This window comes from Glycine soja, chromosome 11, assembly GCF_004193775.1.
Source record: "Glycine soja cultivar W05 chromosome 11, ASM419377v2, whole genome shotgun sequence".
Classification (NCBI taxonomy): Eukaryota; Viridiplantae; Streptophyta; class Magnoliopsida; order Fabales; family Fabaceae; genus Glycine; species Glycine soja.
This window is the reverse complement of record NC_041012.1, coordinates 49,542,874-49,557,373: the sequence shown is the minus strand read 5'-3', so window position 1 is coordinate 49,557,373 and position 14,500 is coordinate 49,542,874. Positions and strand designations below refer to the sequence as shown.

Genomic DNA, 14,500 nt, shown 5'->3' with positions numbered 1-14,500 from the left:
TATCATTATTTTTTTTAAAAAAAAACTTTATTTCTCCTTCCTTGTCATGGTACCTATTGATAATTATGTTTATTATTTTTTTATTCAACTATTGTAATGTCATGGCCTAAAGCCCTTTAATAATTTCTATAATCCAAAAACTTCAACGGTAATGATTTTGAAGGATAAGAGGAGATAAAATTAAGTTAATCTCCCTGTCTCTCTTCTCTTAATTTTAAATAAAACACTATAACCAAATATTTTCTTTTATTATTTTAAAGAAAATAATCGTTTGGGACGTGAGAATCAATGTTACATTAGACGCACATTCTTTTATTTCTTCTTTCAAATTTATAGGGAAAAAAACTAAATGAACTATTTAGTTTTTTATTTTATTTTTTATCTTTTAAAAAGTTTAATTTGATTCTTTATTTTTTTAATTTCATCCTTTATTTTTTAAAAATATTATTTTTATTTTTTATATTATTTTTTTTTTCATTTTGGTCTTTTATTTCATTTAAGATTGATGTTGTTAATCATTTAAAATAATTTTTTTTTTAGCTTTCACCCGTGATCAAATTAAACAAAAAAATTAAAAAACAATGTCTAATAAATCATTTAAAAAAACTTAAGACAAATGACCAAAATAAATATTTTAAGAAATAATAAACTAAATTAAACAAAAAAATAAGATAACTAAATAAATCATATAACAAATGAATAATCTATAATTATTAACAAAGACAATTACCCATTTTCATATACATATTTTTTATTCCTAAATTATCTTTCCATATATGATTGTTTCTATTTTTTTCTTCGACCTTCAAAATGTAATTGTTACTACTATTCTCTTCAAATGTTTTTTACTTTTTATTTTAAAAATCACATATACAGGTACGAAGTGACTCTCTTTGAACTGATACTAGTATAATGACAGCGAATCCTCTGGTCTTTTTATCGTGCTTGTTTATGCCATTTTTCAACGCACTTCCTTCTTATCGTATAATAAAAATTCGCCAATGATGCATATGATCAGTGTTTTGGTGGATACATTCATATTCATAAATTTACCACCAAACTATAGGCATGTTCACGCAGATAGACTCATCAGGTGTTCTTGGTGGAATACACCATGAATCCATTTGTTGGTACGGCTACACAGATTTCACAAACAACAAAAATAGCGGATTGAAATATATATTTTTTTACGGAATGAAATTTATATTAATGGTTGGTACTTTCAGAAATGAACCACATTCCTGGAAAACTTATTAAAATCGTAAGCACAAATATTATATAAAGTAATCATAAACTAAGGAAGGTATAAGCTAACCGAAAACTATAGTTCGACATATATAGTTTAACGAAGGGTGAAAATTATGTATGGCTCCGAAAGTTAGTTAAAAAATAATCAAGTTCTAATAAATCATCATTTTAATAGTCCCTACAATTGTAAGGCATTATTTATTTAATTTATAAAAAATTTAAATTTTAAAATAATATTTGAAATTAACTCATTAATTAAATATGCAGTCAAGTTAATCTCTTTTCTCACTCCTAATCAATTAATATATAGTGTGACATGCACACACTAATGTGTTATATTTTTTTTTATGGATAGAAATTAAAGAAATTATTAAAAATTTATAGTAACTCAAACTTTATTTAACCACTTGAGTTCAACTCTTTAACAATGTGTGACAACTTTTAATGTTATATATTGGCACTCACATTAGCCCTCATGTGGTAACTGATCAGTTCTAGGATATTACTATTATAATTCTTGAAATTGTAAGACACTCTCAACTTCTATTAGTTTCTAAAATTATTAAAATTTCAAAATAGTCATTGAAATTGAAGACTGTCAGCTAAGTTAGTTTAACATCCAATCAACTAACGACTCAAACGTACGCTTCAATTTCTTCTTTTCTTTTCATTTTAAAAACCTCCTTAGAACCCTAAGTTTTGTAGAATTAGAACTCCAATAAGAACAACCTATATGAAATGATAATGGGCGTTATAGGACCATTTGTATGGTGAGGACCAAAAAAAAAGATACAAGGGTTTAAGACTTTAAGTACATCCATAAGCTTGAGAATGGTTAGGAAAATAAAAGTTGTAATTTGTGATTTTTCTATTGTAGTTTAATAACAATTATGTGAATCTTCAGAATTCAAATGAATTCAGGGAACTGAGGCAAGGCTTTCTATATATACATTTGCATTGTTGCTTTTAAACCACGATACCAAAATTGCAAATTACAATTTTTATTTTCCTAATAATTGACCCTCGAGCTTGTAGATGCACTACAACTTTCATTAATTTGTATCTTTTTTATTCTATTTTATTGCACAATTATCCAATACCATCACCTTTGTATTGCTCATATTGGAATTATGATTCTGCATTCTAAGATTTCAGTAATTCTTTTGAACAAAATGAGAAAGAAGATGGAAGAATATAAAAATTCAAAAAAGACTATCAAAATGGATTAAGTGACTAGGCTATCAACTATCAAGTAAGGGTCAATGTCGGAGCTTGCAAGATACTTAATGTGCCACATCAACGTATCTCAGCTTGTCAGTTGGCTTAGATCAGTGACAACTAGACTAGTTTGAATAAGAGTGTCTCCAATTAAAGAATATTCATCCATGAGTTTTTAACTTGATTTTAGTCCCTTTTTTTTAAAAAAAACTTGATTTTAATAGGCTCTACATTGGCATATAAGATTTAGGAATTCAAACAATTTTTCACTTCAACGGAAGAACATTATGAAATTAAAATAGGTTTCACAGAGAATTTTAACAAAATATTTTTTTAATGTTAACAACTCATTTTTTTTTATATATATAAGAACACAATTCTTATATAACAACCAACTCTACACTTAGTAGTCACATCAACAAGTTCCAACGATAGAAACTTGTAAGAACAAGTTTTTATTTCTAAAAATCATCATTGGATATGTCCTAAAGGTGATAACTAATCCACATGTACATTAGTTTACATTTTTTTTAATGAAAAATCTTTAAAACATTAAGGAATTATTAATTGTCATAGTTAATTCAAATGTTTAAAATGTTAGTAGAATCTGTAAAAAAAAAAAAAATCGTTAGTAGAATTGATATTTATATTACATTTTGAATGCACCCTCTTACACAAGAGCCTTTCCCCGTGTTAGAACTTAATTTCAAGACAACAAGGAATTGGTCATACCATAATTCACATCTCTAAGATTAAATCTCCTCTGTTCAAACCACAATTGAACTTCTATAACATATAATTTAGACTGTTTTCTAGCTCATCATCATTCATAGCTTCGGATTCCACGTGCATGCATTCTAATAATTAATAAAGCACAGTTACTCAATTTTTCACAAGAATCCCTATCTCTAATTTATATGAACAAATCGTGAAAACAAAAACTACACGTAACCGAGCAAGAGACTATATAAGTTAATAATGTACATTGACTAATTAATAATATCATTCATCAACAGAGAAATCAGGTTCTGCTGGCTTCTGCAAGGAGCTTACAAGGCCAGAATCTGTCCTAGTTGGTGTTTCAGGCTCAGCAATATTAACATTAATTGCCCTTGCCCTTAGTTCAGCCACTTGCTTTCTTTTCTTGTGCCTTCTCCATGCAGCTTGAATGAAACACGCAGCCCAAGTTCTCCAGTGGTGAGAGTAAAACCTGAACTTATGTCTGAGTTGTTTGCTGTGTAGTCGTCTAAACTGTGACGCAACGAATTTCAGGTCTTCGGCTATGAGTGCAAAGGCCTCCACTTCTGAGATGGATTTCACTGTTCGAGTGGATGAGGGGAGTATCACACTGGGCCGTGGGTCCAAGGCCCATGTCAGAAGCTCCTCGCCGCAGAAATCGCCCGGTCCAATACGGCACGAGTTGAAGAACCCGGCCCGGCCCCCGTTGGTGGTGTAAGAATCGAGATGGCCTCGGATTATGAAGAGCATCTCGTTCACAGGATCACCCTCGCGGACCAGAAACGTGCCCTCTGTGCACAATGCTGGCTTTAGTCTCTCGCATATTGCGTCCAGCATTCTCTCGTCCATTTGATCAAATAATGGCACCTGTTAATAATTAATTAATCAAGATTTCATTTTTCAAGACCAACTATCTAATATTCCTCGTACAAATTACGAAGTTTAAATAACTTGTCTATAGAAAAATTCAAAGAATCCAATTTGAGCAAGGTTAAAAAGAAATTGTTGGAATTTAATTAAATTCTATTTATTATATATATGCCACGACCAAGATTTAATATTGAGAAGTGGGTGTTCTTAATTAAATGTAGTATTGCTAGACTAATTATTATGTTGTAAAGTTTGATGTCTCATGAGACTTACTCCTCGGACTAGATCAAGACAGAGGTGGCGCTTGATGTCTCTCCGAAGATCCACGGGAAGTCCTTTAAGAAGAGCTTCTTCATCGACTCCTCGTGTAGCCAACCATTTGTATTGGTCATATTTTCGCACAGTTTCTCTTAGTTCTGGAGGTAGTTGCCTGTGATGCATCCATTGTTCTGTATCAGTTCTTTTCACCCTCCACTCTTCTAAGCGAACAGTAGTTGATTGGAGATATGTCTGCGAAATTCAACTTCTATTAGCATACATATATAGATAGATAGATAGATATGCCTAATTAATGTCAATTTAGAAGGATGAAACATTTTCAAATTCAATTTATTTTGTCACTTTCTCCAAGCAAGTGTGGACTTAAGTCTTGGATTTGAGTATGACCAAATGTATGAAATTAATATTGGACTAGACTAGCCAGTTAGTGTTGATCCATACAAGCTTAAGTTAAATGCATTTATCATTCTTTAATTTTCTAATGCGAAACTTCCTACTTTACATTACACACACACAATAGAATTGTGGGTAATATACATTGTAACATCGAGAAATATAGTTAAATGAAGTGGCATGCATACTTTAATTACCTGCATATTACCAATTAGCAGTGCAAAAAGAACCAATCCAAGGGTTGCAACAACAATGGCGACCATTATTTCTCCAACATGTGTGCTAGTAAGAAGGCCTTGTCCCAAAGAACTGCACCCTCCAATCAGAAAAGCATTAATACCCAAAGGGATAATTCTAGTGAGTCATGAGCAGCTAGAGAATACAAAAGAGAAAAATAACTCTCGTTTTATCAGAGTTTGTAGATGACATTATCTATGACAACATAGAAAAATAAGAACTGGAGAACTGAGTTGCACTTTTGGGACATTAGGATTGAATGATGCTAACCGAAAGATTAAAATTAAAATGTTTTGAAGAAAGCAAGGTGATGATATGTTTGTTAAGGCTTAACTCAAAGTGTAAAAGATGGTAACATGGCAGAACAACTGCATAGCACTTACCTCAAATTCCTCAGGCCCCACCACAGGCAAAAGAAGTACTTATTAAAGAATGCCGAGGATGTAACTTTGGAAGTCACGGCATCAGCGTATATACCAAACTGATAGAAGTCATCGTTTGCATTTGGTGAGCATAAATTTGTGATATTACTTGCCATAAACCAGGACACCCTGAGTGCATCTTTTACCCTGTGGCAGTCAAAGAATCCATATTGACAAAATGACTTCTCCAAATCACATACACTTCTCCAGCATGCTTCTTGACGTTCGATTGATAGAAGGTACCAGCAAGCCCCTAAAATCTTTTTAGAATATTTCCCATGCAAAAACCAAAAAAAAAAATAAAAAAATAGGTTGTATAATGTTAACTTATGCCAAAGTTGAACCACACAAAAGAATAAAATTTTGTTTCTATCAACTCCTTTTTTCTTAACGCGGGACTTAATTTTCTTTAATAAACAAGATAAAAAAAAGTAAAAGGAAAAAGCTTCGGCTGCTTGGAGCAATCAAGAAAATGTAGTTTTAATTTCATCTACTTACATGGCTAGCCAGCATGTAAAGCATAAGGTTGTAAGCAGCCCCTGCCCATGCCGTTTCTGTCACAACCCCTGTAGCTTTAACAATTTGTGATGAAAGTGGGAAAATCAAAACTAGCCTCGGAATATATTGGAAAATGATGAAAAAGCGAAGGACATTTTTTGTGTTTGCCATGGTTGAACCCCTAAGAGCTGGGATAACAATCCAAATTAACACCTGAAATCAACATAATAAAATGGCACATTCTGCATGTCAAAGTACCATACTTGTGCTTACAAGAGAAATGCTAATAATACCATACTTTCTAACACAATATTTTGAACGCATTCTATGTTATTGTTTAAACTTTATTAATCATAAAATTTAAAGTAAGTTTCACTTCTTATTTAACGATCTATACTTATGATTTTGTAATTTTCAATAAATTCTAACCAATAATAAAAAAATGTGTTAAAAAAGTACAAGAAAGAAAATTTTCAACAAGGTACCTGAGGAAGGGGCAGGGCGGCAACAAAATCTAACCAGAAACCCTTGCGGAGGTACCTAAATGCAATCTTATAATATCCTACAACAAGTTCTCCTCTCCCAAAAACTCTTGAAGAAGGAGCAACAAAAGCCGTCCGAAACTTCATCAAAATCTGAAACACATAAAAGACATCCACCACTGATCTTACCAATGTGAGGATAACTTCAATAGTTATTCCAATATCAATGCACACTTCATCTCGAACCACTGGAAGATAAAAGAACAAAGGGTCCACAAACAAAGATGCTAAACATGCTACCAAGAAAATCTTGTTCCATCGGTGTATGGTTTGTCCCCTAGGATCTAACACTCTTCGATTTACTCGGTCGTAGTCTTCGGAGAACACTCTTGACAACATTCTAGCTTTCAAGAACTTCCCTGTCACCTTTTTCTGAGCCATATTAGAACTAGGCTCAGGTATTTGTGTTCCGTCAATGTGAAATTTAATCTTAACGCCATTGTCACCGTTGGTTGATGGAAATTTTGCTAGCTCCGGATCATCTTCAAAACTAAAATAGGAAATGAAGCTAATTAGAATTAAAACCTAATAATAAATTATAAAAATATCAATTTATCAACTAACTCAAACTCAAAGAATGCATTTGATTGTTGAAGGATAGCATTGAAGTTTAGTAATCTATCTGTAGTCTAAACTTAGAAGTAGTAGTGGTGGTGGTGGTATTAAATAGCTTGGAACTTGAAAGATATTATGAAGGAAACGAACCTTGCAGATCTTGAGTTAGCAAAAGTCATACTGAATTTCCAGAAGTGTCAATCAACCTCTCTTCAATCAAAATTATGAATCTGTGGAGAAATTTAAACATTCAACCTTGTATTCTTATCAAATGTTTATTGAATATCCAAAAGCACCAACAGAAGTTGCAGCAAGAAAGTGTTTGTGAATCATCAAAAGCATGAAAAGAAGATACCAACAAACAATAGATTTGGTTTCTTACGGTTATTCCAAGAAAAAGGGAGTGAAGTGAGACAGATTCCCGAGCAATTCCCTCTTCTGCAAGCAAAGACAGGCCACATTGAACCAACTTCTCACATCTGCACAGCTCTTCCACTCTGTTTCTTGATTTGCCGCCGACCAACTAGAAACCACTTTTAGAGTTGAAAAACAAAGGGTTCATTCGGGCAATGAAGAACGAGTTGCAGAGTGAGAAGAGTAGTATATTCATTTGCTTTGTACTTGTCTCCCTTCCCTTAAAAGTAACGAACATGTTAAAATGAGATTTATTTATAAAAAACAGCATACATAATCCTGAAGAAAAATTATCAAATTAATTATAAGGGAAATTAAAGAAAAAATAGTTTTTTGTCTGTGCTGAAAGATTAATTCATTAATGAGGTAGAAATGGCTAATTGGGTTTTACTTTATCTAGCTAAGTATGTTTATATAATTTCTTTAAAGACCACATGTATCATAAGAGACAATCATGTTTAAAATAAATAAGATTATTCAATTAGAACAACCTTATCATCTTATTCATCACATGAGTTGATTCATGTGTGTTCAACAATCATATTTTTTATATACATCATTGAAAATATAATTAAGAGAATTATTTATCAATTACATATGTGCAACCCTGAAAACGAAGAATGCATTTTTTATTTAATTTTTTGACATGGTGGCAATTGGCAAGCATCTCACATTGAGGAAGGGAAGGAAATATGCTTTATCATAACACCTGCACGCACCTAACTTAGATTATTCATAATTTTAATCGTCAGTGAATCTTATTTCATTTTCTACATCATGTATATATTATGATTATGATATGATATACACCAAATCCAAGTGGAATAAATAAATTTGAAGAGCTTAGTCCGGCGAGTAAGTAGGACCCCATGAGGCATTGGTTTCGCTCCAACCAAACAAGTTGCTTTGAGGAGAGAGAGAGAGAACTGAATTGTTTATTCCTTCACATATTTTAATGTGCGAATGATCCGAGGAGTTGACTGCGCTAGATACGAATCTCGACACGTGTCTCTTCCTTGTAACTCACACGCTCCCAGACGCGCTCAATCAATGCTTTCAATCCACAATAGCCCAAAATAGTTAGAATGAAAATAATTTCAACGTAAGCTTTTAGCAAAGATATTATAACATATAAATTATAAAGTAAAGACTAAAGTATCAATTATATTTTTTCAGAAGGAGTATTATATTTATTTTAAAATTTTCAATTTTTTTAAGTGATTGAACTCTTTAAAGTAAGTCAAAATATCCTTATGAAATAATGATATTTTTTATTTATTTTGTTACTAAATTTGTTCATTTTTTTTAATAAATTTACTTACATACAAATGAAAAAAATTCAATCAATGTTTTGAACCAAGAAGAATTTTACAAGCAATCAGAAAAAAAATTGATATATCACCAATAAAATATATATATATATATATATTTTGTTAAGAAACAGTTATTAACCAAGCAAAAAGTCAAAGAAATGATTATTCCCCCAACAAAGAGTGTCCCCAAGTTATGTTCCCTAGAGATGAGAAGCAGGCCTTGTGAGAACATTAAATGAAAGTGCAATCGGTTGTACCTTCCGTTCAGTAGATGTATCAAATTGTTAAGCTCATCAAGTGCAGACTGGATCCATGCTAGAGGACCCATCCCAAGGATTTGCCAAGATTTTTTATGCACGAGTGTTGTGACCCCACGTCTTTGCATTTCTATCTTCATAAATAAATAAATAATTGCAGACACTCTGCATCCAGTGCCAATCCTGTTGTTAGTTTAGTCTCAATATTAATTACGTACATGTTTGGAGGAACCTTTGCCTCATGCAAACATGCACATTTATAAGGTCATTTTATCCTAGCAATCCTTTTTTTTTTTCTTTTACTTTTTTGGGTTTTTTAATGGGCTCTACTATTATACATTATTTATCTATTTTTTATAATTTAAAATTTAAGCATCTCCTTTCTACAATCCAATAACTCCTCTAAACTTTACTAAACAAGTTCTACAAATAACTAAACATTCTTACATTTCATAGATAGAAAAATGTTCAAAAATAAGTTGGAAAATGTCAGTTTAACAAGTCATATAAAAGAAAATATAACAAATCATTGAATAGTGTGATTTGTTATATTTTCTTTTATACCAATCCTCATGAATAAAATTGAAAGTCATATAAGGACTTAAATTGTTAATGAAAAGGAAATCGAAGAAACACTTCAAACTTATTTGATTATTTTACTACCTTATTTCACTGCTGACTCATCAAACGCATGCAGTCATGTATGCACTTTATTTGACTATTTAATTATTTCGTTTTGACTCTTCTAAAATAAAGGTTTCACAAACTCATAGTATATAACTAAAAAATTTGTTTTATAAAACTTTTGGTTAAGTTATTTTATCTATTTTTTAATTTGAAATTTTTACATTGAATAATATATTTGAAGTAATTTTGGATTGTCTTTGAATCTAACGATTTCATACAAATTGAGTCGCTGTTCAAAAACTAGCCGGACAATTCATAATTTGAATATCGATTTGATAACCTAGATCTCAAATACAACCATAAGGAAACGAAAGCCACAATTTTTTTGAGGTTAAAGGCTTACAGCTACAACCAAGTAACGACATTGTTGCTTAAAAAGGTAAATTAGTCTTCACCCCCACACCAAGTTTCCTGGCAGTGGCTCAGACAAACCAAGCAAAGAAAACTGAAGCAAGATTAGGTGCAACCTCGGTAAAAAATTGATAATCTGCCTCAGGCCCTCTCTGATCTTTTAGTCTCTTGACTGCCACATCACTACCATCTTTCAGCCAACCACGGTATACGTAACTACTTCCACCTAGAGCAATTAATAATAATATTTCCATGAAAGGTTTCTCTTTGGCTCCCAAACAACAAAGAGGCCTTCTGAAAGCATCCTAAATAAAATAAAAATAAAATGAGAAAAGGGTAATTAAGAACAAAATATTAATGGCAAAAAAAAAGTGTGGACAGTCTGAAACAAATACACTTTTAACTAAGAAATTAGACTCCAAGGATAGTGAACACAAAAACTGACTTACCTGTAATATGTTATAGCAACTTTTGTTTCTGGCACTGAAAAAGTCCTATGACTAATCAAGTTGGTGGTACTACTGTGACTTGTTTCTTTATCTGATGAGATCATTGGTGATTGAATAGGACCTTTGTCCCTTCGGTAGACATGACATACAACTGAGGCAAGAAATGTAATAGTTGTTCATATAACACATATTGATAGAAAAATTACTACAATCTTGCTCGAAATTTGTTTCTTTGAACCTAGTGGCTTCCTGATAGTTCCTGCAGAACACTCAAAATTATAAATTAAATTAAGTACCTTGATCTGAGGAAAAGCCATTTAGTTTCTACAAGGTTCAGAGTTATGCCATCATCAATAAAACTATGTTGAAGAGAAAATCCTTCGTAGTAAGAAGTGATGTTTTTCTTGGAAAATCCTGTTCTAAACCTTCATAATTGAGAGTTGAAAAAGGCTTTTTTAAAGAAGTTGGAAAATCTTGTGGTTTTGGAAGTTTCCATACCATAACTGATTAACTGTCGTTGCATCAATCACATTTTCCAACAATAGTACACAATATCTGTAATTACAATGCTACCACAATTTAAACCAAATCTTTTTCACATATGGAAATATGCATTTTTTTTTGTGTAATAATAACTGGTTTAGCATTAGTCCATCAAACTCCATTTTAGAAATTATCAATCAGTGAACAACCGAGATGGAAGCAAAAGAGAAAGAAGGAAAAATACCCCAGGTGCAATTGCAGGCATTAAAACAACTAAGGTTATGGCCATCTGATGTCACTTTAGGAAATCCGTTTGGATCACATTCACATGTCCATATGGATGCATTCTCTTCAGCATCTACATGGAAGGTAAAGCAGTTACCAGACTATATTCAGCACGTGACCACAATCTCCCTCTTTCTCTTAAAATAGGGAACCCATACTGCATTCTTGTCATAACCATATCAATCACCTAAGTGGTGAATACGTACATGGTACACCATTCCTACCTTAAGCATATTATCAATTAGTGACTATAATAACTCTTCAATGCTATCTTAAAAAAGTAAAAGTTGGTACGATAAATTATTTTCATGTCAAAGTGCCAATGTTTTGAACTTTAAATTTTTGCAGCATTACATTGGGAGAATGAGGCTTGGCCTGTACCTTAAGCATATCCAATTAGTTTTTGGCAATCTACCATGAATTTTGCCTTCAATAAATACAAATTTAAAATTTATTAGTAAAGGAAACCCTTATGACTTTAAACGAATCTTAATTACCATGCATCTGCAAAACTACATTTCACTACATGCTCAATGGCAACTGGCAAGGCTCAACTAAATAATCAACTAAAGAAGATAGAATACTATAAAAGGGGAGAAGGGGTTACCCGTAAAAGACTAGCCTTTGTGAAACCAATAAAAAAAGCAATAGTATACCTGAATGGCAATCACATGACTTGGGAACAATTAGCCAGAGAGTATATATGGTTCCCTTGTAATGAAGAGCATCTACATTTCCACTTGTTTGGTCCAGTATCAGAAGGTTCATCTGATGGTAAAAACAAGCAAAAGAGGAAACAAAAATTGTTCATTTGGGTTCAATTTATGACTTGAGAATCGATCCAAAAAAAATTTATGACTTGATAAGCAACATGTAAAGCATAGAACCCCTACAAACTTAAAATTACTAATATAACATGATATACATAGGATGCTCACTTATGAACTAACTAAAAAATGAGTGCAGAATCAAGAGAAAAAATGAAACAAAAATCACTTATTTGATGTTGAAGGGGTAAAGTCTTAAAGCTTCTATGTAGTTTTTTTTCATTTTATTTAAGCAGTAAATCACCTAAATATCAGTCAGTACAATGGTATATGGTGAAAGATGGAAAGTCAAATACCAAATGTATTATAAATGGTGATACTAACCACAAAATGAGTGCTAAACACAGAGCAAGCTAATAACAAGAGCAACAGCAACACTAAGTAGAGGCTTCATTTATTCTTCGTTTATTCCACCCTATAAAAGGAAAGGAACATTTTATGCAAATCTCGAGGAAGAATTTTCCTCATGTTAAGAAACAAAGCTCATCTCTTAGGTGATTTTCCAAGATAAATTCATGAACAGATGATAAGCACCACACGACTACATCCTGTCATATCTGAAGACTAAATACAAGTAAATCACCAATCCATAACATTTGAAAGATGGCTGAGCAGTCAAACTATAGAATAAGTATATCTAAATAACTTCAAAAGTATATACCAGCCATTCAACATGACTCCGAAACAACTAATAGAACTTATCATGATCTTGATTATTTTTCTGGAGTCGAATTTTCCATTGTGTGTGTTTGTGTGTGTAAAGTGGCATCAATTGGTGGACCTGTTAAAAGGGACAAACATAATCTTCAAATTCTCCGATCCAATCATCATCTGTGGCTCAAATAGATAAACAGACAAGCAATTCAGAAACAGCCAACATCAACCCCAGGTTTGATTTCCATTTATCCATATGGTGCAGCAAAAAACTGAATGACAATCATTTCATACTGAATAAGGAGATAGGAACTCACTTTATCTTACCTCAATTTTGTGGGCCGTGTATGTAAATAAGGTAAAATGAGTAAGAGAGTTTAGCCGACAAACACCAGAGTTAAGGTTATCCTATCCACCCCAAGTACTGAAAAATGAAAGATGAGGTGACCCAAGTAGGGACTAGATTAACTAAGAGTATTGATACAACAGTTACAGTAGGTTGAGGAACAGCATAACGAATCCATAAAACATCAATCCGCAACTGATATATGACTAAACATAACACGTTCAATTGAAGGAGGACTCATATCATAACATGCAAAATCAACAGGTGGTTTGTTACATCATGCAATAAATATAGACTGTGAACTGCAAGAACTTCCTTTGCGGATAAAATGGTATCTAACTCTTACAAATGGAATCAACTTGACAACTACCAAAATAGCACATCCTAGTTAACCCCATTGCAAACTCTTTTTGAGTATAAGGAGTTTCCTTTGAAAGTACTGACAAAAGCTAAAAGGTTGAAGTTGTTTTAGCCAAAGCAGTGTAAGTTACAAGAGAAGTTGGAATAGGAAAGTCAAAGCAAGGACTGCTTTTACTGTAGGGATGTTATTATGATTATCATTACACCTCTCCAAAGGATTCTACTAAATAAAAACTTTTAGTTCATTCTAATAGTGGACCCAGAATCAAATTTTACTTGGTAACAGAGAATGTAATAATGATGAACTATAGTGAAGAAAAGCAGGTAAAATTTTAGAGTAATTAGAGGGAATTCATCCTTCACCAAACTGCATGTTTAATGTTTTAGTCATGCATACATCACCTACCTTTTCCTTCACTTTCACTTTCACGTTCATGAATGGAAAGGAAAATATTAATTCCTTAGCATATGCATATCAATGTTGTATAAACAGATTAGAAATGATATTATAGGGAATTAAGAAAGAGTATGGTTGAACAAACAACAGCACCGTATAGAGACCCACTATCATGGGTTTATCCTTTAAAAACTTGATCCACACAAAACAGGAAACAAAGTGAGCCTTAGAAAAGGATCCTTTTTAGTCTACCACCTGTTTGAAAGCAACCCCTTTGCTTATTTACAAGGACCCTCTAACACCTTCTAGTTCTGTTCATTCATTACTAAAAGAGTAATGATACATAAAGTATAGTATAGGAAAGTGTATACAAAATTCATTATCTAAGGGCTTTGTCAATTGCCATTTAGTGCTGAGGACTTCTATAAAATTTTACATATTATGTTTAGATTGATAGAACTATTTTTTAAATATATATTGAAACTTTTAAATGATAAAATCATTTTCTTTTATTTCACGACTAGCCTTAATTATCTAAACTTAACTTTAGTCTAATCTATGGTGTTGAGTTGAAGATGTTGAAGAGCACGTTTAAGAAAAAAAAGGTTAAAATATATTTTTCATCCTTATAAATATCAAAAAGTTCGAAATTCATTCCTATAAATTTTTTTATATGT

At 32.1% G+C, this 14,500-nt stretch overlaps 2 protein-coding genes across 11 annotated transcripts; both read right to left on the bottom strand.

Moving 5' to 3' along the window:
• Positions 1–3,218: 3,218 nt before the first annotated feature.
• LOC114375162 (protein CNGC15c-like) lies at positions 3,219–7,635 on the bottom strand. Its single transcript, XM_028332914.1, has 8 exons — positions 7,383–7,635; positions 7,151–7,230; positions 6,389–6,935; positions 5,904–6,116; positions 5,367–5,665; positions 4,944–5,055; positions 4,348–4,584; positions 3,219–4,071 (listed from the first exon to the last, which is right to left on the bottom strand). The coding sequence occupies exons 2-8, from the start codon at positions 7,177–7,179 to the stop codon at positions 3,469–3,471; spliced, it is 2,040 nt and encodes a 679-aa protein (XP_028188715.1). The 5' UTR covers positions 7,180–7,230; positions 7,383–7,635; the 3' UTR covers positions 3,219–3,468.
• Positions 7,636–9,920: 2,285 nt separating this feature from the next.
• On the bottom strand, positions 9,921–13,979 carry LOC114375254 (receptor-like serine/threonine-protein kinase NCRK). 10 transcript variants are annotated; one of them, XR_003658736.1, is made up of 6 exons: positions 12,391–13,825; positions 11,896–12,007; positions 11,621–11,666; positions 11,199–11,463; positions 10,472–10,730; positions 9,921–10,327 (listed from the first exon to the last, which is right to left on the bottom strand). XR_003658736.1 is itself a non-coding variant. In XM_028333027.1 (6 exons), exons 3-6 carry the CDS (start codon positions 12,005–12,007, stop codon positions 10,258–10,260), a joined length of 447 nt encoding a protein of 148 aa, XP_028188828.1. In that variant the 5' UTR covers positions 12,391–12,481; positions 13,833–13,979; the 3' UTR covers positions 9,921–10,257. The 10 variants fall into 10 exon arrangements, 4 of the variants coding, with proteins under 4 accessions (XP_028188828.1, XP_028188825.1, XP_028188827.1 ...); XR_003658737.1 differs by having other exon boundaries at positions 11,199–11,312; XM_028333027.1 differs by lacking the exon at positions 11,621–11,666 and adding an exon at positions 13,833–13,979 and having other exon boundaries at positions 10,472–10,622; positions 11,199–11,312; positions 12,391–12,481.
• Between the last annotated feature and the right edge of the window lie 521 nt (positions 13,980–14,500).